Source organism: Corvus cornix, chromosome 22 (genome assembly GCF_000738735.6).
Source record: "Corvus cornix cornix isolate S_Up_H32 chromosome 22, ASM73873v5, whole genome shotgun sequence".
Lineage (NCBI taxonomy): Eukaryota > Metazoa > Chordata > Aves > Passeriformes > Corvidae > Corvus > Corvus cornix.
This window is the reverse complement of record NC_046351.1, coordinates 2,736,978-2,764,348: the sequence shown is the minus strand read 5'-3', so window position 1 is coordinate 2,764,348 and position 27,371 is coordinate 2,736,978. Positions and strand designations below refer to the sequence as shown.

The following is a 27,371-nucleotide window of genomic DNA, read 5'->3' as shown; positions in this document are numbered from 1 at the left end:
AACTTGGGACAAAGAATTCAGCGGTTATTACATCATTTACAAGTATATCTCTGCATAGATCCATACATTTGTCCTTTAGTTCCACAAAATATCCCTTCACAGACACTCATTGTTGTAGAAACACTTCTGAGACTGCTAAACGCTTTCAAATAATGGTTTTTAGTGACCTGAAAGCAAAGGGGTGGCAGGGTGGGAATCACCTACACAGCCTGAAATCCATTTATGAGTGAAAATGTTCTGCAGCAGGTTGAGCAAAGCACTACGGAAACACAAAGCTGCTGCACAGTTGTATCCCCACCTCAAAGAAATAAAACTCTACAGCCAAACCAAGCCACTGATCCCAAAAATCACAAACTAAAGAGAGGTTTTGGTCCCTGACCCATCAGCACATGGAGACACGGCAGAGTCTGCTTTCCCCAGAGCCATCCAAAGCTCCCTATAGCTCTCCCAGATCCAGCATCTACAATCTGGCCAAGCTTTCCTTTCCTTCTGCACATCATCTTTATTTTCACAACCTGCTTTGAGTTTTTTAAGCTTCAATGAGACATCTTCACTTTTCAAGTGCTCCAACAGAAATCAAATCCATCAGCAAGGTCTGGACACTTAACTGGATTCAAGCAGGACTAAATTCTTCCATTATAGACATGGAGACAGGAACCTGAGGAGCCAAAGGAATCTAAACAAAGTGTCTGGCTTTGGCAGGGAATAGGAAAAGGGTAAAACACATCTCAGAGCTTCAGGTAAGGCTCTGAGGCCACTGGGTCAATGCACTGGAAAGAGAACCCGTTCAAATGAAAAAAGAGGAAGAAAGGAATCCCAACAGATCTCAAATGCCTTTTCCCCTATTAAAAGCAGTGTTTGGAACAAGAAAAACTCAGTGACAAATACTTAAAAACACTTTCACATTTTGGGGGCCTTTCACATGTTGCAGTGAATGCAGAACTACATGTGCACTGTAAACATCAAGTTTTCTGCAACTTTAGAGAAAGTATTGTGGTGGAGTTTTACCACTGTCCAAATGTCTATGGAAAAAGGGAATAAACCAGCTTCATCAATCCAAACCAGCAAAACAAAACTGTAGTGCAATGACTTCATTCCAGAAGCCCCATTGCAAACCTGAAAAGCAATTCTGTATTAAATTTGTTTCCAGTAATAGAAAAAAGGGGATGTTATTAGTAGAGAAGAGGCTATCTATTTCAATGTTCCATGAACTTTATATAAACTCTGATTAGAAAACATGCTTGGTAGGCAAAACATGTCACCTACTCTGCAGCAGCAAGTCAATCATGGCAGGAACAAAGAGAGGCTTTATTTCACCAGACCCAAAAGGTTTCTGTGCAAGTTTTTGGAATCACGTTGATCTGCTGCCTAAGCAGAGAGCAAGTAAATCAGAGTGTTTACACAAGTGGAGCAATCTCCTGATGCTTCCAAGGACTGAACAAAGAATTGTAGCATTTAAAAAGCATTATAAAATTATTTAGAAAGCACTGTTTATACACTTTCCCAGTGGCTCAAAACACAGTTTCTGGAATTTTCCAAAGGAGCAACTCAAACAAATCTTGTCCATAAAGCAGAGCAGATTATTTACAGGTTGGCAATTCTGTCCTGGGGAGTGAAAACAGAATTCACTGACCTAATGTGGAGACCACCTCCTCAGTTTATCAGCCTGGAAAACCTATTATCATCAAACTAAACATCAATCAGTCATTCCAAGGATCCTTCAGAAACCGTCTTAAAAGGGAAACATTAAGAAACCAACTTTGAGGATTAGTATTAAAATCCAAGGAAGCTCAAACAGCCTCAAACTGAGGAAGCAGCAGAGGAATGGATAAACATCATGAGAGATAAAGACAGTGAAATATTTGAATTTGATGCACAATTGCTGAGTGTACCTGAGCCATTCTTCCTAGAGAGAGAAAGGGTATCTGTCCAGGAGAACCTACAGACCTTAAGTGTCTGGAAATCACTTGTGGGTTGCTTGGTCGTTTCCAATCCAGGGTGAGGCAAAACCTCCCTGCTTCAAACTACTGAACAGATGCAACTTCCAGAAACTCCACCTCAAGTCACAGCTAATGACAGAAAATTGTGGCTTTTGATTGGACTTTCTTGTTTCCAGTAATGGTTTTGTTTTGGAGTTATGTACTTCATTGCTGGGAAAAAAAAACAAACAATGAAAGACACTGCATAGAAAACAAAAGCTCTTCCAAGGCTTCAAATACTTTAAGCAGCTCCACAATGCACTGAGACTGAGTCAGCCCACCAACACCCCATGGTTTGTGATTTGGTTTTACTGCATTTATCCAGAGTCCTGAAATATTGTGTATTTATCTCTGAAGGTAGATAGTGAGGTGTTAATCCCAAAGTGAACAGGAAGTAAAATTAAGGCAGGGTGATGACACATGTCTGTCTGAAGAGGAGAGCTCCCAACACAGGGTACCACAACTCCACACCCCAGGACAAGAATAAAAGAGCAAAATGCCATTCACTGTTTAGTGCTGGTGGTATAAAAGAAAACACCCTCTGCATTCCAGCCTCATCCCTAATTTACGTCTGTGGAGAGGGGGAAGGAAACACAAGGATTGTATGCTCTAAAGTTACCATGACCAGTTTTGCTATTGACTTCATTTCCCTCTTCTTCATTCACTTGCAGGAGTGATTCCCTGCATTCATTCTGTCTCCCTGAAGTGACTAGGCAACAAATCCAAAGGCAGCTGGGAGAAGGCATTCCTACTGTTCAATTTACTGCTTGAGACTCTTTCCAGAAGTCCTTTAAATAGACCTCTTCTCTACTAGAGAGGGCATTAAAAATATATTAATTCCTTAAAATATGAGGACAGGAAGAAATGCACGTAGAAATAGAGAAACCAGAAAGAGGTTATTGCCCTTGTGGCAAAAATCCTCCCTCTGTGCTGTGCATCTCTGCCAGAGCCAGCTGGTTCCTTGTTCTCTCCCAAGTACCAGCCCTGGAATTCTGCAGCACACAAAGCTGCCCTCCTTCCCAGGGAGGGGAATTTGTCTGATGTCCAACTCGCTTCTCAGTGCCGTTGGCCCTGCCAGGGCAGACACAAACAACACAGGAGCCCAGGATGCAGCTCCAGCAGACGGTAACTAGGCTGGGTTTGCTGGCTTGTGCAAACCTGGGAGTTGTACAGAGAGGAAGATTTACAGAGTGTTTCCTGGCCTGCATGTTCACTCCAAGTGAGTGAACTCACTTGAACAGCCCTGGGAGGCTGAAAATGAAGAACACAACCATGATGAAGTCATCATTTCCCTGCTGATGCTGAAAGCATTTAGTGCTGTTTGGGGGGAGATGCACTTCAGAGCTGAGACTCTCCCAGTCCTATTTACATCCCTACCTATGTGTAACAAACACAAGACACCACTGTCCAAGCAGGGAATACACATAGTACTTCACAGCATAAACAACTCACCTAAGTAAAACAATCAAATATAAGCCTCGTCAAGCAGGCCTAAGCCACTGTAACTTCACTCTAATTTCCTAGATTCCTCTATATTCCCATTTCTTTTTTTTTATTCACCCTTTCTTCTCCCACTTTGCCAATCTTTGAGAAAAGATACACTAGGTAAATTCTAGTCCAACAGTGAGTTCAACTTTGGATTAGAAAGTCATTATTGTTACTACTACACATTTAATTTTTAACTTTTTATTTAGCTCCCTAAAATTAAAGTTTGATACCCCTCGATTAAGCTTTTCCTGTCACTTCCTAAGTCACATTAGCATGCCCCATGCCTGCCCTGCTCACTGTGGGCTCCCGGGTAAGCAGGGCTCTACTCTTGCATGGCAAAGCACAGCTCAGAGTGTGCCACATTCTCCTGAGATCACTCTTTGTGCTGTCAAATCCATATACCAGCAATGACAGCAAGAACACTCTGTTAATCACCAGTCTTCAGAAGCAGGAGTTGGAATTAAGTCACTTTTTTATGATGAAAGGAGGAACTGAAGGCAAGGGAAAGAACCAATACTCCAAGACTCCATAGGATTTACGTGTATTAGGATGGCTTGGAACTTACAGCTGCATTTGTAACACTTAGATAGCCTAGAGATAATGCAACGTAATACTCAAGTACAAAACAGTGTTATTTAGGTGATTTCATAAATTCATGCAAATAAGTTTTGTTAAGCCTTGTGACTTCCTAGAAAACACAACAGCAAATTTCCACCCCCTCCCACTGCAGGACCAGTGGCACCAGCCCTAATCTTGTTGCCATTAGTTTTATGTAAGGCCAGTAATGCTCCTAAATAGCTTTCCTGGGCTCAGTGCTCACAGCAGAACAACTCCAAATCCATCTGTCCCACGCACCAGAAGCTGCTCCTCCCTGCAAAGCCGGAGTGAGAGTATGACATCGGAACTGCAGAGAACAGGATTATCACAGAAGTGACTCTCAAAAGCTTCTACAAGTTGGGATAGGAACAAAGACTAAGTGTTTTACAGCTTTACAATAGTAAAGCAGGGAACAGAATCACCATCTGCTAATCTCTCATCTGGAACAGCAGCTTCTTATGCATCCAGAAATCTTTATGTGATCTCAAATTAACCGTGGCATCCAAGTAACTTCCTCATTTAAACAGAATTCATAGAAAGCATAATCTATGGTCAACATTACAATCCAGGTTGGAGAGGCAGCAGCACACTGAACGTTTTAACTCCTGTGTTTGGCAAACAACTCCTGTGCCTCACTGGGCAACTGCTTCAACATCTCCACTCAGGGCACGTTTCCAGCACCAAATTCACCATTATTTTCCCCCACAGTCCATTTTTGGACCAAGGCAAGAGACCGACAAAGAAATGTGCAAAACCAGCAACTCTCAGAAGTAGCAGAAATCACTACAGGGAACACTTATAATCATCTTCAACAGACACTGCCACCACCTCAAACGTCTGTGAACAATTGCAACACATTTCATTTCTGTTAAACAGTTTGTATTTTGCTAAGCTAACAAGAGTTCACTGAGACTGAGCTGAAGGAATCAGATGAGGAAATTTGCTGTGGGGGAAAGCAAGGAACACACTCAGGAGCAACCACATCTCCAGCTAGCACAGCTGGATTTGTACAGGCCATCGAGCCCCCACCCAAAATGCCATTTAACTGCATTTCTGTGTGCAGAGTCTCCACGAGCTTCCACCTACAACAAGGCCAGAATCTGGCTTTGCTGGACCAGAAAGGAAACTGATTTAATGTTCAGATCACTGGCTTCCTGTCTCCATTTATAGTAGGAAACTCAAGTCTCCAGTACACAGGACTTTAAGACACCTGTGATGGCAGGGAAAAACAGAGATGACAAACAGCAGCAAGTCAAACCACTCTGAAAACAGATGTGTCAGACACTGATGTGTCCCTGCTTCCTACCACTGAAAATGACATAAAATTGCTCTGAAATTTTACCTCTGTGAAAAGAAACCATTCACACTGAAAAGTAATACTGAGTTTTGGCAAGGAACTTCCCAAAACTGATTACGCCTTAAATTGATTTAAAATTGTGATCCACTGTACCATGACCACTTTAACCATTGGGCTGTAGGTTTTATTTCTGCTCACTGAGTCTGGCACTGCACTCTGAAACTCCTTTCATGCCAACTTCACTGCAAACCTACAGAAGAAAGAAACCCTAAAGGATTAGGATTTGTTAGCAGGAAACAGTCCTCAACTGCCCCCTTGAAACCATTTCATTTGATGAGAGAATTAAATAGTTTTGGGGTTTTTAACCCCAAATAAGTTTTTAGTAGGAAGTGTTTCAAAAATTACTGTGAAAAATCCTCTCCTGTTAAAGGTTCAACAACAGCAGACGTAAGAATGTTCTCTCTATACAAACAAATGCAAAGCTGTTTGGTTTCTGGATAGAAACCATTAACCCTCATCACCCTGATTAATTACTTCCTATTTTTAAACTTTAAGAGATGACTGCAGTTCCTTTCAGAACACACGCACAGGAGACCAACAGGCAAACTCCCTCCATCCACCAAGCAAAAGAGTATAAACTGAATGAATTTAGTTCAAAAGATGCTGCAAACCAGAGTTCCCAGTACTTGCCTTGCCCCTAAGCTGGACATGATCTAGTTGGGGGAACAGAGGAAGGCACAGGCAGTCTGATCACATACAGAGAAGCAGAAAAATAAATACATTTACAACAGACCAGAAAAATAAACACCCCAAAAAACTCTTGCTGACTGGGCTGCCCACACCCAGGCACCGCATATTTAATAGGTAAAGGTTAACTTGGCTCCAGCAGTAGTTGATGTGAAAAATGTAACACCCTGGGATCAGCAAAACAGGAGTTGTGGGCCTTGCTGCAGTTCCCAAGTCCTTTGGGAGCTGCCTCCATCTCTGTGGGTGTATCTTACATGTACACCCAAGGCAATCTACCCTACAGTCCATCCCATCCTGGAATTGAGGGGGTGTGTGTCTGAAGCTTCTTCCAGAGCTCCACAACTCTGGGAGATTGCTGCTGTCTCAGTAACTCCATGTGAACACTACTGCAAAGTGGTGACCTTACCAGCTCAAGACAGAGCCATTTTTCAACTCAACACGAGCTACATCAGCCTGAAAATACTTCAAACTCCATAATAAGGGATTATTTAATACCTGACAAGAATTCCCTGGAGGCTCTAAAGACATCCTCTGCCTGGAAACCACAAACAGCAGTTACAGCACTCTGTGAAAGGCAGCTCAACCTCGAGGTGGGCTGAGGCACCACTCCATTATTTCAATTTATCCTGATAGTTGCTAGTCTTTGCAACAGGCCTCTATGCTTTCATCTGAGGAATAAATGTGATTAGGAAAGCAACAACTAAGTCAATTCCCCCTTTTAAATCTTCATTACACAGATGTAGAGTTTTTCCCCCAAAGAATACCCTAAATAATGTATTCAAACGGAATTCCACCTTATATCATTAGCACTGCAAACATATTTAGGAAGATAACAGAGATACACACATAGGGAACATTTTGCTGGGGACAAAGAGCAAGTGATGAGCATTCAGTTCACATCTCTTAATAGACATGCTTCCCAAACTCAAGTATTCCTTCAAATACGACAGGAAGTGCCTATTTGCTTTTCCTATTCACACTAATTCAGGTCTATTGTTGGCTGAAACAAAGGTCTTTCAACCTGCATCAACTGTTCCCAGGACATTTGACACCAGTTTATTAATATCATAAACAGGAGAGGCCTGAGTGGCAGAAAGCCAACCCCACTCCTGGTGCCCAGATGAAGTCACCTCAGAAAGGAGGGTGAGTGTCTCACAGGTTGTAGAACTACAACATTTATCCAGAATTAGGAATGCACACTTAAAGGTCACAGCTTTTCCTTGAGCCTCTTCTCTGCAGCTACCGCAGTATTACAGAATAATAACAAATTTTTTTCTTTTAAAAGGGCTCAATCTGTCCACAAGCTTTCCTCCTTCCAAGCAGAATTGTTCTGCTTTTAAACAAAAAGTAATCAACAGTAAATCCAGCATTTCAGCATTTTTAAATGCCAGGCACCTGTTTGATGGAAAAAGCTTCCATGGGGTTCAGTTTTGTAACATCACAAAATTCAGCTGCTGAGAGCTTCCAGCCCCTGAAGCTTAAATCTATTTTCAGGTGGGGAAGAGGAAAAGAAGAGTGGCCCTCCTACTGAGGATGTGTCACACTCAGCGTTGCATCAATCCCATTTCAATTACAGTGAAAACTCCTCTTCACTCACAGTTTAGGATTACCAAAAAAAGACGGGGAACAGTAGTTATCCAGAGGTTGGGTAACACCATGATTGGAGGCTATGCACCCTTAGCACTCCATGAGGAAGGATGAGTTTGATGTGAAATAGGAAAAAAAAAAATAACAGAAACACAAAATACATAAAATATAAAACCTAAGCAACATTGTGTTAAAAACCTAAATGCGTTATAATTCTTAATCTACTTTGTTTCAATGCATCATCTGCCATAAAAATCCATCTGACATCCTGGGTACCTGGCCTAGGTTTGCTTGTGCCCTGCTGCCACCACAGGCCACATCAATTACACTTAGACTGGAGAAACTCTGTCCCTGTTTCCACACAAGGCAGCCCAGAATCTCAGGTTTCCATCAAGTGCCACAGAATTTTGGCAACCAGCAAAGTTTTTAACAGCCCACAAGAGTCATAGAACCAATCCTTCCTTAAATGCACTGAAACAAGTGAGCATACACATAATCTTTGGTGTTGCAGCAATAAAACTCTACCTAAAAGCAAATTTCTTTTATCCCCAAGTGAAATCTTTGCTAAAAGATAAGAATATAAAATCTATGGTTTGTTTGAAGGGGGACTGGCAGCATTAGGGTCCTCTGCTTCTACAGTTTCAAATACAGGTAAAACATTAGGTATTACTACAACATAGAGATATTAGGCTAAATTACACACTAAGCTCTAAGAAAGAGCTTCCTTTCCTTGGAATTTTCCTGTTTCAACCACATATTATCCTGTTAAACAAAGTAGCTGCACTGAGTGCTACACACAATCCATACCAATTCTAGTTCTTTCAGAAACACTTTCAGCCACCAAAACCTACACTGATTTCTGAGACAAAGATGAGAGAATGGTTTTATATTTGTATTATGTAGAATTTAGTTTGGGAGTTACTCATCATTTCTGTCCTTTGTACAATTGCATACAGATCATACACACCTAATTATAAGGGAACAAAATTAACTCCAGCAGGAACCAACTTCATGCCCTTAATTGCTTCATCTGAGACCCCCTCAGGTTCCTGAACGTTCTGTCACTATCACTCACAAAACTGGGACTTCTTGAGCAATAGGAGGAGAACTGAGACAAAAAACCTTATAAATAACAGATTTGATTATTTCTCCTCTAACACAGCATTCTCCTGGTTTTAATACTCTGGCACATGACTTGTTCCAACATCTTTTCTGCCTGCACAGCTTTAATTTACGACCTATCATTAATAAAGCCACAGCAAAACTGCGTATCTAATTTCCAAGAAGGTAACAACTCAATTTTAGTACTGCTGAAGACAAAAATTCATGTTTACTGATTTTCCAGAATAAACTTCATGCTGAAACAGAGAAATTAAATGTCTATTTCTGACATTTGTGAGCTGTAGAAAACATCCCTACTGACCTGGAGATAAAGCACATCCTATGAATCTATAAAGATTGAGGAGACCCCAGCTCCATCTCAAGCCACCACTCCCTGTATCCTCAGAGCTAAGTCACAGTTCATCCTCTCAAGGCTCCTCAGGGTTTAGCCATAATGCTCACACAAGGGCTCCATAATTCTCCTAAGACATGCTTTGAAATACAAGTTATACAGAATATAAGGATTCCCCAAAATGCATTAAAAGTATTTGACTGAGTTTTATTGAAGCTTTAAAGCTTTATTTCTTCTCCCTGTGATAAACATGTTGGCAATGCATCTGTTTTACAAACCCAGGCTAATTACCCCTTGGTAGCAGAAGTGCTTTGCTAAAGTGCAGAACTGCTTTATTTATACTTCCATTTTCTTAGGGACTTGCTCTCAATGTGCCTACAAGGAATGAAAAAGAATGTTCATAAAAAAAAAAATATGAACAAGCTCAGAAATACCATGTAGGCCTTCAAAAAGAAAAAGGGGTCAGCAGTTCAGCTGTTCTTCCAACCTACAAAGATGGAGAGGGACTATTTACAAGGCCCTTGGAGGGACAGGACAAGAGGGAATGGGTTCAAACTGAGAAAGAGTAGGTGGAGATGGGATATTGGGAAGAAATTCCTCCCTGTGAGGGTGGTGAAGGGCTGGGATTGAATTCCCAGAGAAGCTGTGGCTGTCCCAGTCCTGCAACTGTCCAAGCGCAGGTCGGACAGGGCTTGAAGCAACCTGGCACAGTGGAAGGTGTCCCTGCCCACAGCAGGGGGTGGCACTGGATGGGCTTTAAGGTCCCTTCCACCCCAAACCATTCCAGGATTCTGTGACACCAGGTTATCCCCAGTTATCAGTACAGAGTCTCAGAGCAGTATCAGAGCTGATCTCCATTCCACCCCACACCCACAGTGCAGGTGCTCCTTCACCAGAGGTGACTTCAGACATACCCAGGGCTCTGGGTAGTGAAGCTCTCAGAGATCCCTCTGTGACTGCTCAGTGGCCACAGCTGAAGGTTTTTAATAAACATCCAAGAGGAGCAGTAGGTACAGCTGAGAGATTTGCATTGAGAGAACGTCCTAACAAGCTCCTGTGGGGCTGGTTCTCAGGGATCCCATCCTTGCTCTGACAGCTGATAAACACATCTGCCATGATAGCCAGCGGCTGAGGACACTCCAGAGTCTCCACTCAAGAGCAGGGATTTCTCAAATGCCAAAGTTATTTTTGTGCTCTTTGATTGCTTTTAAAAGGGGGCTTCATCTTTCAAAAAAAAAAAAAAAAAAAAAGTTTATGAGCAACAGGACCAGCAGAGAATCAGCCCTGTGACCCAGGCAAAACACAGAAGTATTTAGTCACCTCTTTTCTAATTCACAGAATGTTTACAAGTTTCTGCTCAAGACAACAAGTTACTCAAGACAGCTTATACCAATTATAACTGAATATTCTATAAAATATTACTGTGTTACTTATTCAAGAGGGTGTTTACTTACACAGCACTGAAAAATACAGCCCATTTCATAGTGCAGGTATTAATTCACATAACAAACATCCAATCAGTAAAAATTCTGGATGTCTATTCATGGAAAGAATAAATAATTTTAATTTCAAGTTGTATTTACTTGAACCATAACCTAGTCCTTACCTACTAGCTTTTCTTTAAAAAAAAGCAGAAAGAAAATCTACTTGCTTCTGCTTATATTTATTAATTTTTATTATCCTTTTTTCCTATGCTCAATACAGGTGATTCAAGAGTCCTTGGAACTAACTTGATTGGTAATTATTTACTTTTTAATTCTTGCTGACAGCCTGCACATAACCCTATAGAAAACTCCTCACATCCACCACAATATCTACCCTGAAGTACACACTAATAACAGGCTAAACAGTCCCTCAGCAGACCTTACTTCAGATCTTTTCAGGGTTTGTTTGTGTTCCCAAGTAGTACAGAGCTATTTATGGAAAAATCTCTGCTGGAATCACAGCCAGAATTTCAATAGGCTGCACGGCACAGTGCAGCCAGGGGTTGCTGTTCTGTTTGCAAATAACAATATATTTGGAAATAACATACTGGGCCATTGTTCTACACGTAGAGAAAAGAAGCCTTCAGGCAATGCCTTTCTTGTCACTGAGAAAGCTACAGACAGAGCTCTGCAATAGCTTCATTTTCTCTTTTTGCTGAAGCCAATCCAAAACACACACTGCAGATTAAAATTTAGTAGTAGTATTATTACAGAAAAATGTAATACTTTGGCAATGCCTTTCAAAATTAGAACTCCGTGACTTGGTACGCATTCCTGTTGTAGACATAAAAAAAACAACTCCTCAAAACTATCCTGTGGTTTCAGACTCTTCTCACACATTCTTTGACCAAAGGATTTATTACAGGTGCAAAGCTCAGGCCAAACATTTGGAGGCTTTTAATCTTGATGTGTAGAATGTAGGAGGCTGTTGTGTTCAGACAATGCATGAAGTGCCTCCTTCTAAGCAAGCAAAATGGAATCAGAAATTCCTCCTGCCTACCAGAAAGGCAGGCAGGGAGGGCTGCTCTCCAGCTGGATTTCAGGCAGCCTGCCGGAGAGCACGGGGCCTGTGAAGGTCACAAGTACAACTGAAGTTTCCAGCAGAGATAAATACACAGCTCTATGAAGTGACTGGAGAATCAAAATTTCCAATTACTTCCCTCACTCTGGTCGCTCACTCAGCTATCAGTTCCTTTTAATACCTAATGCATCTTTAGTGGCACTCTGAACCTTAAAGAACAGTCTTCCTTTGCCCAGTTGCCTTCCCTCCCCCCCCCCCCCACCACTTGGCAAGTGTTTTCCTGTGTTTCTATTCTGGCCCAAGCATACATGCCTCAGCTTCTTTAAAAAAAATTATTAAACAGAAGCCAATGCTAATTTCTGGCCTGGACTTTGAGATTCCTAACACATGGAATCTTGACAACTCCAAGGCATATTTATAACACATCTTACAATTATATATATAGTCTACTAATCTGAGCAAAATACCAACCTTTATTTTTAAGTGTTTGTTTTAAATATGTCTATTTATAGATCAGGACCTTTTCTCCAGGTTTTGGAGGAGTTGCATAACAGATACATATAATTTGTTTATGTACGTTGTACATACATTTTACATATAAAAAGGTAGAGAGTATTTTGGTAGTGTTACTGTCCTGCAAGGATGTCAAAGATCATTACAAAAAACTATCAAACGCTTTGGAACTTCATTTTAGGAAACACCACCTAGGTCTCACAAACACGGAAAATAAAGCAGGGAAGGGTTAAAATGACTCCAGAGAAAACAACTGCAGATGATTACTTTCAGTTATCTCCATTTCTTAGTCTTCCATCAGTCTCCCCACCATACCTTGGGATAATTACATTTAAGTTTAAACTTTTAAGTTGGAAAAAAGTAAGAGAGTAGTAAGAGCTCTGTAAGAAAATGGGCCTCAGACCAAAGACCCTGGTTGGAACAAACATGAATTGGAAGGTGCCAAACAACTTCCAGTTGAACGCAACATAAAACCCCTGGAAAAATAATTTCAGTGTATACATAAACAAGTTTATAGGCACAAAGAGAAGCTTTTCTTGACAACTCCAGAAGGACAGTGAGCAGCAGGAAGGAAATGCAGCATACAACCCTGCCATGGCATTTTTCTAACACAGACGTGCTCTTAACCAGAGCTCAGGAGCGCCTTGCACCAGCACTGCACCAGCATTGCACCAGCACAGAGGCGTGACCTGGTTGCACAGTTGTTGATGCCAATTCAGAAGCAGCAGAATGATGAACATCTTCCAGAAACAGGCAGATGTTTGGTATTCCCAGGCTTGGGATGAGCTTCCTCAGATCACACCAAGCAAAAGCACCCCCAAGCTCCAGGGAGCCAACAACCTCATGTGCAGAATATCCAAGTGATTTTGTTTTGTTTCAAATGCTCTTTGTCTTCCTCCTGCCCTTTCCTCTGAGGCATCTCAATACTGTGAGACACAAATGAGCTGGGTTAAGCACAGCATGTGTCCTGCTGCAGGAACACAACCCTGGCTGCCAGCTCCTGCTGCTTTCCAGAGCAGGTTACCACTTCCAGAAGGGTCTGGAATACGATGAAAGACCCTGGATACTTCTTTAACACACACAAAAAAAGGAGTGTAAGATTTAGCTTAAAACAAACAAACAAACAAAACTAAATCAAAACAATGACATGAAGCTGTGAGAAGAACTCACCGAGAAAAGGAAGAAGGATTATACAGAAAGTTTTAAACTTTTGGGCAAAAAGCCATTCCTGCCAGTTCCACATTCCAGTACAACAGTTTATGAATGTTTCACTATTACCTCTATAAACAGTGACATTTTCTCACTGCTGGGCTATATAACGAACACTGTAGGCTTCAACTTCAACTGCTGTTTATTCATATTCATCTATGAGAAGAAGTGTCCTCAAATACAAATCTCAGTGCACTGAAAGTAGTTTCCATGTGAAAGGCAGACCATGAACACACAGGTATCAACTGTAAACATGAAAGTGCTGAGAAAGAGACTGAATTGTTCACAATTCTGTAGTTTCCCGTGCTGCCTTAGAACCATTATCAACTCTCCAAGAAAACCAATCCATCCTTTCACCTCTCATCCCATTCCTGTAGAACCACCACCTATCCCACCACAAACGTTGCTAAGAGTTAGACAAATTAAATCTGGAGAAGCTGATGAGGAATAAAATTAATCCAAAATGAACCCACGACATGTAATTTTCATTTGGGTCGGTTTCCCCAAGTGACTACCCTGGAGCTCAGGGATCACCTGGCTCAGCTCAAAGCAGTGACTGGCAGAGGCACCAGGAAGGACCATTTCTCTCAGGAGCAGCAACTACTTAAGTGACAATATAAGTACAGGCAGGCTGGGATGTAATTTGAATTCTAATTCCTCTTCCCACACCAAGGTCACACTTCAAAATAAGTGAAACTGGGTAATTATTAAAAAACAATCCAAGTTTTTCATTATTATCTCCAATATTCCTATATATTATTCCCTACAAAATGCACCAAGAGCAGTACCAGAAAAGTCAGGGGTTTGTTATGCAATGCCACTGGAAAATAGTCCAGGAATTCTCAAATAAGTATCTTTGAGAGTCATTATATTTTTATGAAAGCCAAAGCTGAAGCTTTATTTCTGTATGTAGCTCTTGTCCACTGAACCAATTCACTTCTAAAGTTATGTGAAAATAAAGCAAGACCTTCAAACTGTATTTATAGGCACTATACACAAACACAGTTCATGAGTTTTCAAATCATCATTTAACAGCATAAAGGCCAGCTAAAATCACTGCTTTTAAGGATGAAAGAATGGTCACTGAAATACTTTTTACAGTCATCAGAAAAAAAAGGGAAAAAAAGGGGGAAAAAAGGGCATTAAACAAACAAGAATACACTAGAAATTGCTCAGTATTTTAAATAAGCAACTACAATATGAAATCTCAATTACCTTAACTGTTCCTGAATATATACAATTATCTTTTCTCAGGTTCTCAAAAACAGAGAGCCAACTGTGTGTGTTTGGAGATCACATTATTCCCAGAGCATTAATTTAAGAACTGCAATTGAAAATGCAAAGGGAAACACTTCCACACAAAATGCATTCTATATACTTGGGAAAATCAATCTTTCTTACAATACAACTCTTTTAAACCCTCTTTTTCCTGACCCTAAAATTTTCTTCCAAAATTAGATGCAAGCAGAACCGCCTCAGGGGCTTCACATGTGACCTAAATATGCTGGCTCTCTTCATGGTGCTATCACTTGTGGATCGCTGAGAGGAAAATATATTTTGATAAAGAATGGCTGACCAAATTAATAGCTTCTCCTCCAGTGCCTGACAAAAGAGCGGTAAGTTAGAAGAGGGAAGGGAGAAGCTTCCAGCCATTTCTGTTTATCTCACTGAATTACAGTCGTGCAGAGAAGCCTCAAATAATTGTTTTCAGTAATATCAGCTCACAGTAGCAGAACCTGGTGGTGGTACTTCATTTTAAAGGCAAATTAACAACCCAAAACCTTCCAGTCACTAAAGACCCAGACAAGAGCACCCTCATGGAACACTGCCTGCTGCCCAGAGCAGTGTCCCACAGCAGGCCTGAGTGGGAAGCCAGAAAGTGAACACCACTATTTTCAATTAAGGAAATCCTGCTATATAAAATTATTAGTAAGTGCACACACAGAAGGTATCAATACTTCACCTCTTAAGACTCTTTTTTATGCTTTCCCCATTTTCAAAGGCATAGAAGAAGGCAATGGCCTATCTATTTCCAGTTTACTGACACACTGACCCTACAAAAGCAGCATCTGGACCATACAAAAGCAGGTGTATGTTGCAAGAACATGACTGAGCTGTGGCAATATAACAAAACTATAATTACATGTGTTCCACTCAAGTTTAAAGTCTGGAAAACTGTCCTGGCATTCTTATTTTGACTGTAAGAACTACCACTGCTTCTTGAAAGATTACTCCAAAATGGTTTGGGATCAATAAATACCTCCTGTATTTATCTGTTTTCATTTTCATTGGAACAGGGTAACTGCTGCCTCTGTTCACATTAACAACCTAAACACCAACCTAAGCCAAGGCTTTTTACTCCTTTCAATCATTTCTTTGAAAGTGCAAACCTCAGTTTTACATGATTACTGAACACTAACTTGTTCGGCTAAACTTTTCACTCCATACTAAAAATACTGTAGACACAGTTTTGGTGCTGCATACTACAGAGCATTGAAACCAGGGGAAAAGGCCTGAAAAATACCCTTAAGGAAGTTATTAAAACATCTTACATAATGCAATTATTGTGGGAGCACAGTGCTTCCTACAGATGAAAGGACAAACTGGAGCCTTAACTCGGTACCATCAGTAATTGATGTTTTTGCTGCAAGAGGCACACACAGAGCAGATTTAATTGCACGCACACTTTAACAGCAGCTAAAACAAAGGTGGCCTAATTCTGCAGCACTTAAATGTGAGACAATACATCAGTTTAGGTGAAGACGAAACCCCGAAGAAGGGATCCATTTTTCAAATCATATTAAGACTGATAAGACATGATAAGAGAAGATTACCATTTGTCAGATTATCTTTTTAAAGTGCTTTACAGTAAAGCAATCAGTAATAATCCACCTCCCATTTAAGTGGTATTATTTCCTACAACAACTTCAAAGAAACTGAACTGCAGATATGAACAAGCTGGTTTTACTAACAGACCTCGAAACAACACTGAACAAATCTCATTTCCACAGACTGCTTGTGTGGACACAGCAGAAAACCCACTCCCATGGGTACCATAAAAAAAATCCATCACAAAATAATTCTGATACTGTAACAGGGATTTTATTGCAGACCTGCAGATAGCACATGTTCAAAGTATGGATCTTGAACAGCAAAGGTTTAAAGTCCTTTTTAGCAGCTGATTTTACCCTTCATGGTAGCACAGCACTCAGAGATCAATCAGGGTCTTGTGTTGCCTGTACATAAAGTCCTACAAAGAAACCAATCCTCTTCCAGAGCTCCTGTTGTTCCTCTGAGCCACTCGATCACTCTCCACACTCTGCTGGCATAAGCACATGCAGAGCTCTGAGAACCACATCAAGGTTCAATTCAGCTGAAAAATAATCCAGTGAAAAAACACAATTTTACCAATTTTTCCGCTGGATCAGCTTTCCCAACAAGTTCACTGTGCACCTAGGTGAACACTCGTGCCAGCAGAATGGGAAGGAGTGCCTCTTTAAGCAGAAATGCTGCCAAACATGTAGCTGTGGCCTAAATAGGCAAGTCAGGGAGAACAGAAAGAAGGGGGGAAAGCAGACAGTACAGCTTGGAACACCCAGCTCTTAACTCTTCCTTCAGCTCTGCATCCACTGTCATTTTAAATCTTCCAAAATACATTCCGTGAAGCTACAGCTACCACAGAACCCCATTCCTAGAGTAGAAATAGCCAAACCAGAAGCATTTAGGTAGCACCTTTAAAATTAAAATCCAAAAAGTTTCACAAAGCTGATCCAGAGTTGTAACCCACCAGGATTGCTGCTGACAGCCCAACTTGTATTGGTGTGTGCTGTGGAGTCTGATGGCTTGATCACTCTAGCACTGCATTTCCAACACCAAAGCCGTTTTACAACTAATTTTTAATTTAAGACAGATTCCAAGAACAGCAAAGCCTCACAGAAGGGACAGAACAATCCCTGACCGACAAGCTGAAGTGCCCCAGCTTCCAAACCCATGCAAGAAAGAGGACTGAATTACTTCTGGGGAGCTGAACAGCCACTGCCTATTTATCAGTCTGCTAAATGCTCTTTGTTTTGGGGGACTGCACATTTTAAATGCACACTCTAGTCCATCCAGAGCAGCAGTTCCTAGAACACAGTAGCCTATTTCTCTAGATAGTCAGTCATTCTCTGAACAGCTGAAGAGCTCAAATACAGAAGCAGACTCAGGAATACAGAACAGGACTATAACCCTGGGTCTTTTTTTTTCCCCATCTACAGCATATTTCAAACTACCTCTTCAAAACAAACCTATTACTAGGCCTTGCTCCTTGTAAATCAAGTTACCTCATGAGCATAGAGAACATAACCACAGCCCTCAAAAGCCCAAATTAGCTTCCCTCCCACAACTATACCCCAATCTTTCCTCAGCAATATTATTGCAACCTCACTGTCACTCTTTTTCTCTGAGAGTTTTTCTCCCCTCCCTTTCCATCAATCCTCATTAAAAAAAAAAAAAAAAGCCCAGATTGTAATAAACTGCTTTTTTATAGCCGTCCTTATTCCTGTCTTCTCTTTACTCAGAAATAACACTTTTCATGCATTCAAGACAAACTACCATTGCTGAAGCAACATCAGTCCTCATTGCTGCTCTGCAATTCTGAAATCTGTCAGAAATAAGTATCAAACTACACTTGACAGACATAACACACCTAGAACCAAACACAGATAGCATTCCTGAACAAGGGAAACACCCAATTTTGTTCCAATCTTTTACCACACACACGCTGGGGACAGAATTTTATCTGTTCATCATTTTCAACCTAAAACAGACACAGCCACGTTTGGCTCTAAGAGGAGACATGAAGCAAATCACAGATAATTCACAAAGCATCACAGAATGGTTAAGCATTAAAATAAAGTCAGTAATTAGCACCCACAGCTGATATTCAGGTGCTTTTTTGATGTGCTTCTTTCAATTTGGGCATGAAACAGTTAAGCAACATGTCAAAGATGAGCAGTAATCACTCAGGGTTAAAGCTTAGGACTTAAGTTCCTGGCTCCCAGCCTTGGACCTGGACTATCAGACTTTTACATATCTTTCAATTACACCTGAAAGAACACTGAGATAGAGCAGCTTGACTATTCTCCTTCTGCTGAGCAATTAAAGCAAATTTGACTTAATTTGTTCTGAAGTACAAATTCACTCCATTAAGCAAGTGTGTAGTTTTCAGAGGCAGTTTAAACTCACAATTCTTAGTTGCTCCCAACTGCAGTTGCTACTGTGCCACATTTTGAAAAACAGCAAAAGTAAAACCAACAAAACTGATGCTGAAAATCTTTGTAATCCTTTTCTATAATCATTCCCATAAAGGAAACTTCCACTAAGAAAACATTGGAGTATTTCTGGACAATTAAGTCTCCCTTGCACTGAAACCGTGATGGCACAGAAGAAAGAAATCTGTGCATTACAGACACTTTTGATAACCTGATCACTGAACTTATCACAAACAAGCACTCCCTGTTCTCCACCCCAGAAGTCCTGTCTAACCCTCCCTCTCCAGAGCACACAGAACAAGTTGAACACAGATATGTTGTAAGACTGGGCTCCAGCAAGACAAATATGAAACTAAGAAGGGAGGAAAACTATTTCAGAAACAGAGGAAGCACAAACTACAACAACCTTTGCCCTCATACAATGGGCTGCTAAATCACTAGAAGGAAAACTTCTGCCATCAGTTAAAATTAAGGACCTGAGTTATAATGAAGCTGACACTGAGATTTCCATTCATAACCTGATTTCTGTGCTTAACTGTGATCTGACATGGCCAGGCCACAGTTTATAAGCAAGGATAAATTCCATACATACCAAGGGAAGAGAGGCTACTTCTGCTCCTCACATTCACATTCTTAGTAGAAAAGCTTCACCACAGCAGTGACTCAGGCAGGCCCCAGATACAAGTTTAGTGCCATCTTTCCCCAAGCTTTAGTGACAACTTCCCGTGTCACATCCATCCATCACACAGTGCTTGGAAAGCCAAAAAAATCTGTGTATCAGAGTTCACGTTTCAGCCACCAAATATCCATTTTGTAACAACCAGCTAGCCTGGCCCAAGTATCTAAAGAACTATAGGTTACCATGTGATGGGAAGTCTGGAGGTCAGGTCTGACCTTAAATATACTGGAAGCTACATAATAGCATTCTTGACAGGCTTTTAAAAGTTGCTTCAACTGTTACTGTATTAAAAGTGTCCAAAATGTTATTCTCCACTGGCCTGTTTTATAGACAACACTGCAGGGAAACCATTGGGTTTGTATCCCACTGATTAATGCAATTAAATGATGTAGTTTTCCTGGTTATCACTGCTTTAGCTTAGTTTAAGACAGCTTTCCAATGTAAATATTGCAACACTGGGTTACCAACAGGAAGAAAACAGAAAGTGAAACTCCCATTTTTTCCAGGTTTCTTTTCTTCACTTTTAGCGAAGTTTCAGCATTCCACAACAAACTGGTATTTAGAATTTGAGCTCTGCAGCCATTTAAAAATCAGATCTCCACTGCCTTGTACTCCTGTACACAAATTGGTACTGTGCTCACCACAGGCATGACTGGAGTCCAGACCTGTTCTCTGGCAGACCACAGTGGTTAAAGAGTCATTGAAGCTTCAGACAGTAAGATTTCCTTGGGCCTTCACCATGGGCCTGCCCCAAGAAAGCATATGGAAAGGCAGGAAATAAAAAAAGTCCTCAGACTGCACTTGGGCCCACTGTCAATTTGTCGTTGGGTATTCCAAAAGACCAGAAGCTGCTGCTCCAGTTGGTGCAAGAACCACACAAGGCTCCATGTCATTAAAGTGACCCTTCAAGCCAGAAATACTGCTAAGAAATGGAAAAATGCAACCACCTTGATACATAACCCTTCCAAGAGAGTCACAGCGAGACATTATGATGCATAACAAGAAATCAATATATACAACTGCTTTCACTAACTTCCAGTATGGATTGTGGGAGCCAAATACATGGGAAGAGGAGAGAATTTCAGCACAACAAACTAATTACAACCAAGTATAACATCAGTAACACCTGGGACCTCTCTCTAGACAGCTCAGTTTCACAACATCTTGCAGTATATTACACTTTGTATCTCAAGACTCATCCTAAGTCAGGTATAGCTAACAATGAAACAGAATTTCTCTTCACTCTCTGGGTCACAGAGGCTACATTGTCCATAAAACAAAAAATTGACATTCTTACAATGTTTTGGAAACTCACCTGCCTGGCTAGCTAAAATGGAAGCCAGTTAATTCCCTCAAAAGCTTCCCTGAACTCCACCCCAGGATTCCAGCAGTGCTTGATGCAGCTCCCAGCCTGGCAGGAGGCACAAGGCCAGCAAGGCACCTTTCGTAACACCAAGTGCAACACTTAAAACAGCTCAGTCTGTCCTTCCTTCCTATTTCCTCACTTCTGCATTTCCAGATCCCTGCAAAGGCTACTTTTCTATACCTATATATAAGTTCATTGCTACTACAAGCATATCAACATGTCTATTTTAATTAAGAATTATTTGCAAGCACCACAACTTCACCACAACTTCTTCAATACTTGTACTTAATTAAGGATTTAGTTTAATAGTAAATAAAACAAAGGTTACAGAATTTTGTATCTGTCAGGGAAAAAGTTATACCACATTTTACAGCACTTTAGAGTTCAAGCTTTAAAACCTACTTCCTGAAGAATTTAAAATTAAACTCAAAATTGTTACAGCTTTCTCATTTCAATAAAACATATTTCAACTTGCAAACAACAGAAGCCTTACACAGTGCATCGTCTGCCACATGCTGCAGCTAATAAATAAAAACAACTCAGTTATGTTTGTACTGATCTTTTCTTTTGGCCTTTGGAAGCTAATCTGAACCACATGTCAAGCAGGGAAATAATGGGAACTGTAGTTACTGCTTTTCTAAATATAACATAAATCTCACTTGTAAGTCAGAGCATTCAAGATATGCAAAAAAAGAAAAAACTCCAGGAATTACATAAGTGACACGGCCACTGCTGGCAAAAGAAAACTTTTAACTCACGATCTTAAAGGGTGCTTTGTGCAAACAGGACTTTATGGCCAAAGAAATTCAGAAGTCAGGGGACTTTTCCTCAAGAACAATCATGGAAGAGATTCTGCTCTCCAGCACAGAGAAAAGCACCATTCCTCCAACAATCCCAAATCCAAGGAAAAAAAAACAGTACAGTTTTTGCAGTGACAGTCAGAGGCAGCCATCTTAGTGTAACATGATACTTGTCACTGTCAGCTTGGAAAAGTTTTAGACAATTTCCAGGATTATTTCAAACCCAAACCCGCTCTTTACATACTAAGTGGGCATGCACAAATATTCAGATTTCTTCCTCCTCTTGTTAATAGGAGCTGGAAAGATTGGGACAACTACTTTATCTAGTACTTAGATCTTCAAAGAGTACAAGTATTAATTAATTCTCACAACATCTCCTTGTGGAACGCAAGTATCACATTCCCCATTTTGTAGATTAAGAAAAAGTAGAAATCAAAAGCCGAGTGGCAGAAAAATCTTAATCTTAGAAAACAATTTCAGCAAAAACAGTTAAGAAGCCTGAACTTTTTTATGAGTGCTGAATGGTACTTTCAAATCACAGTTTAAACCTGAAACTAGATATGGCAATGCACATGAGATGTCCATTTGCTTTGCTCAACTTGCGCACAGTAGCGCTGGGGTATTCCACTGATTGCATCCACATCTCCCTGCCTAAGGAATGGTTAAAAAGTCAGAAAACAGTAAAAAATACCACTCTTACCTTCTGCTACATCATCATCTACAGCGCCTTTCACCTGAGAAAAACACCACTGAATGTCATTTCCTCCACCAGCTCCTAAAAAAATGAAAACAATTCAGTAAAAACGAGCCCCCCCAGAGCAGCAGCGCAAGCACACAATGGTTCCAGATTGCACATTTCAGAGCCTGTGCACGCCCACTTCCTCAGCAGTGCTGAGGCACAATCACACACCACCCTCCCCACCTTTTTCCTTTGGATATTGTTTTTGTCGACCTTCAATGCAGCGTTTGTCAAAAACAGGGAAGCACAAGCAGTGTAAAAGCTTCTCTCACCCAAAACTCGCTGGACTAAGCACCATTAACTACAAATTTAAAATTCAAGTGCACAAGCGGCTGTGTTTCACATGAAGCTTTTTCCTACTTGAGCAGTCAGAACCCTCCCAACATACAAACAACTTATATATAAACTATCAGAGCTGTGCATTTTTAGAAAATTTCAATTTCCTATCCAATACAAACCAAGCACACAATTCATTTCCTCCTTTCACAAACCCACTGCGCAGACCCTACACGGTCAAGGCTAAAGAAAAAGAATTTTACCACAATTTTAGAGTCACTTCGCAGAAGTAATGAAAGCGATTATCAGCCTGAAAAGAAAAGCAGCAAATCCGAGCAGAAAAGCAAACAAGCAATCGGAGGGGAACAAGTTCTACTACCATAGAAAACGGATCGGAGAGAAAACTTCAGGAACATTACTGCCTCGGCGGAAGGCAGTGATTCATTTGAACCCTGCCACCAAAAAACACACCAAAAATCACCACCCATTTCTTTTGCATTTCATTCTGAGCAAATCACTGCAGCGCTGAGGACATACAGGAAGAGACAGAAATGGGCTTGCCTCGGTTGGTTGGGGTTTTTTTTTTTCTTTCCTCTCTTTTTTTCCAAAAGCCACTGTCAAAATGGAACTTTTCCTCCACACAACTCAAACCGGCTGAGCAACAGATGGCATTTACACATTAATCCCAAGCCCTGGTAGGGCTTTGGGGATAACAAAGAATACAGAAGAGACTCTTCCCAGGTTAAGGTGGGGGGGAACTCAAAGAGAAGGAAATCAGAAGCCTGAAAATAATCTTTCCAGAAAAGACGAAGCACCTCAGAATGAGAAGTCCTGGAATACAGTACAGTTCGCATTTTTTTGCTTGCTTTAGATTCTTCCCTGAAGGATTACAGACATCCAAGCTGCAGAACCTGAGAAGGTGAAGGCAAGCAACAGCACCCATTTATGCAGGAGATGGCAAAATGCTTCGCCCCCCACCATTTCCCAAAAATCCTACAACCCATTTTCTGTACTCTCTTCAACCTCTTCATTTATCTTTTAGCAGCTAGCACCATGGAAGCACTTAAAGCAGACAACTTGGAAAGAATCACTGCTCCTGCTACTTCGAGCTAAAATCCTCTTTTTCATACAATTTACTTGAAACAAGTTGGCACTTTTTTCCCCCCACGACTAAAATGGCAAGAGGAGGGTGGAGCGTGTGCATATGGTGTAGGGGGGAAAGGCAAAGCACAAGCCTCACAAAGCCTCCCATGCTTTGCACCTCCACATGCAAAGCACTGAAAAGACAATTCATGTGCAGAGGAGGGGGGATGAATAAATTTCCAAACGAAGAAATCGCAAGGAAAAGTAAGAGGGAAGAGATCCCTTCTGCACACACACACTCTCTCAGCCTACCAAGAGCACTTCGGGATGCGAAATGGGGAGCAAGCAGTGGAAGGAATGGGAAAGAAAACACAGCGAGACTTGTGCTGTCTAATTACACCCTGTGCCAAATTTTACTGGCATTTGCAGATGCTCAGAGGCTGCTCCCTACTGAAGGGTGCGACTGCACTCTGGACACCGCCTGCACCTGGAACCTCTCGGCAGGGCTCCTGAGAAACAACCACAACCACCGACCCCAAGGCCTCAACGGGGAAACTCTTCACCAGAGCGTGTAGTGACAGGACTAGGGGGAATGGCTTCAAACTGAAAGACTAGGTTGAGCTCGGATATTGGGAAGGAATTCTTCCCTGTGAGGGTGGGGAGGCCCTGGCACAGGTTGCCCAGAGCAGCTGTGACTGCCCCTGGATCCCTGGAAGTGTCCAAGGCCAGGTCGGACAGGGCTTGGAGCAATCTGGGATAGCAGAAGGTGTCCCTGCCCATGGCAGGGAGTGGAGCTGGATAGGTTTTAAGGTCCCTTCCCACCCAAATCATTCCACGATTCTACGAAAAGGCAGCAGACCCACCCTGCCTGCAAGCTCCTCAACTCCAAAACACACCACTTCCCCCTCCACCTTGCTTCTTCCATGGCTTTTTTTTTTTTCCCCCCCGAGAAGGGAGGGAAGGAGGGGTGGGTGGGAGCAAAGCACGAATTCCCACAAGGGAGGATAAAAAAAACCAGCCCACAACCGGCAAGGCGCAAGCGAGGCGGCATAGGAGAGGCGGCCGGGAGCCAGGGAGGCAGCGGGGAGAGCCCCCCGAGCCATGCCGGGGCAGGGGGGCAGGCTGCCCTTACCTGCCATGTTGTGCTGGCGATAGCGGCCGCGGCGGGTCGGGCGGAACGGGAGGCGCGGGCGGGGCGGGCGGCGCGGGGCGGGCGGCGGCGGCGGGCGGCGATGGCGGCGGATGGAGGCGGCGGCGGCGGCGCGGCCGCGGCGGGGCTGGGGCGGCCCCGCTCCGGCCCCCCCGGCGGTGAGCGTCCAAAATGGCGCCGGCAGAGCTGGGGGTGACGTCAGCGCGGGGCGGGAGCGAGCCACCCTGAGGAGGGCGGGCGGGCGGCGCCGCCATGTCTCTGCTCGGCCGCTGCCCGCCCTCATGGCGGGGCTGCTGCCCCTCAGCCCGGCATCGATCGGCCGCCCTCAGCCCAGCCCTGCCCGCCCTCATGGCGGGGCTGCTGCCCCTTAGCCCGGCATCGACCGTCCCCATGGCGGGACCCCGTCCCGCATGGCGGGGCTACCAACCGTCACTCAGCTTGGCCCCTGCCCGCCCTTATGGCGGGGATGCCGCCCCTCAGCCCGGCATCGATCGGCCCGCCCTCAGCCCAGCCCTGCCCGTCCTTATGGCAGGGCTGCCGCCCCTTAGGCCGGCATCGACCGCCCCCATGGCGGGGCTGCCGACCCTCACTCAGCTCGGCCCCTGCCCGCCGTCATGGAGGGGGTGCCGCCCCTCAGCCCGGCATCGATCGCTCGCCTTCGTGGAGGGGCTCCGTCCCTCATGGCGGGGCTGCCGCCCCCTCAGCTGGGCTCCTGCCCGCTCTCAGCCCTTCCACGCTCCGCTGTCTGTTACCCGCTGCCCGCCGAGCTCCCCTGCAAGAAGAGCTTCCTTCATTGACCCCTCTCCCCGCAGGACTCGCCCTCTATGGAATTGAATATCCTGAGTTGGAAGGGACCCACCAGGATCCTCGATCCAGCTCCTGGCCCTGCACAGACACCCCCAAAATCCCACCCTGGGCATCCCTGGCAGCGCTGTCCAAACGCTCCTGGAGCTCTGGCAGCCTCGGGGCCGTGCCCATTCCCTGGGGAGCCTGGGCAGTGCCCAGCACCCTCTGGGGGAAGAACCTTTCCGTGAAAATCCCTTCATGTCTCTCAGAACATCTCCCCCTCACTTGTCCTTTGCTTTTGGGTTTTTTTCTACCCCGCTTCCCTTTGCTCCCTTCTGCCATTTCCCCGTGCAGCAGCCACACATAACCTGTTTGCTTGCGCATTTTCCACCCCCTTGGATGCTTTCCACAACGTCCAGGGCTCCGTCTCTGATTTCACTCCGTTCTCATTGCTATTCCCTGCATATACCAGCCATGCTCCTGAGCCATTTTTAGCCTCCATCCACCTTTCACACTGACAGCCAGCAAGATCCACAAAGAAAGGCTTCCAGCCGAGCCCAGCTTGGCTCAGCTCCCGCTGGCTCGGGGAGGATGGAGGCTCCTTTTTAGCTCGCTGGGTCCCAGTTACAGTCTCAGCTGTAGTTAACTACAGGACTGCGATAATTGATTCAGTACAATCTATTTAAGATCTTGTGAAAGTCATCAGTTTCCCTTTGCAGATGTTTGTGCAAACATTTTCTTCTCGGGCTGGGTAGATCTTGCTAATCCAGATTTCACTCTGAGATTCATGAGCTCATCCTGCAAACCCAGCACTGCCACAAACTCGAAATGTGACTTGGAACAAGTCTCCAAAAGCATCCCATACATCGAGTTTTGCATTTCCAGCTCTAAACACCTAAGAGGGTGCTTTTAGAAACGAAAAGACCGTTGAATTGCTGGTCAAGTCCAGCACAAAACAAAGCTGTGGGAACCGAACACCACTAACGAACACAAACACACAGCCAGGCTCCCACCAGAAACCCACAACTGGCCCAAATTACAGGTTATTTTGAAATTCAGATTTATCTCTACATCCCTGATAAAAAAATTGCACAGGCAAATAAATCAGTCTTGGAAAGAACAATAACATTTGAAAGAGCACTCCATGTATATGGGATGTTCTAAAGAATTGCAACTCACCCAAGCCTGGAAATCTCCGGAACCAAGTGTTTTGTTTAGGCCATTTTGAGAGCAACCCAAAAACCTAAAAACAAAAACCACTGCAAGTTTGGAGACAATCACAATAAACTCCCCGATCCCAAACAGCCCAGTCCACATTTCCCAGAGCTCAAGAGCAAATTTGCTCAGTTCTACAAATTTGTGGCCATGTTTACTTGATACCATATTCAGCATGAAAGCTGGCATTCCTCTCTTTTCAGAATTCCTTAAACACACTTTTTTCAACCTAAGCAGAACTGTCCTGCAACTGTTTAGCAGGAAAACTTGCAAACCTAGTCCAGTTAATCCATTGCCTTCTGTATAATTACTGCAGAATTTGTCCTCATAGTAGAATAAGCATTGGTTCAAGAACTTCTGTTGCTAAAAAAATTTACATAAGGCAAAGGGACCTACAATTAGCTCTGTAATATAAATTAATGAAACCTTAGTACATACCTTATAATTAAAATAAAATCCCTCTTAGAAAAGATTTAATATCGTGGTGCCAGGAAGATAGATAGTAACTCCAACATTTCAGGTTTTTCTTGTGAACTGAGCTACAGAAAACAGTGGAGCCTAATAAATAAATAACACTAAATCACAGCCAGGGTAATGTGAGACATCTTGGTAACCACAACCTTTGCCTGGGTGTTCACTTGTTTGGTAAT

At 42.8% G+C, this 27,371-nt stretch overlaps 1 protein-coding gene across 2 annotated transcripts in view; it reads right to left on the bottom strand.

The window, feature by feature from the left end:
• Nucleotides 1-24,783, bottom strand: part of PPP2R2A (protein phosphatase 2 regulatory subunit Balpha) — a 36,198-nt gene extending 11,415 nt beyond the window's left edge. The window contains exons 1-2 of one of the 2 annotated variants that reach the window (XM_039564280.1): nt 24,703-24,783; nt 22,173-22,247 (exon numbers count right to left, since the gene is read on the bottom strand). In XM_039564280.1, the coding sequence (XP_039420214.1) occupies nt 22,173-22,247; nt 24,703-24,709 (82 nt within the window). In that variant the 5' untranslated portion in view covers nt 24,710-24,783. Of the gene's footprint in view, nt 1-22,172; nt 22,248-22,866; nt 22,919-24,702 lie in introns of those variants that run through there. The other variant, XM_010408274.3, reaches the window with a different exon arrangement.
• Between the last annotated feature and the right edge of the window lie 2,588 nt (nt 24,784-27,371).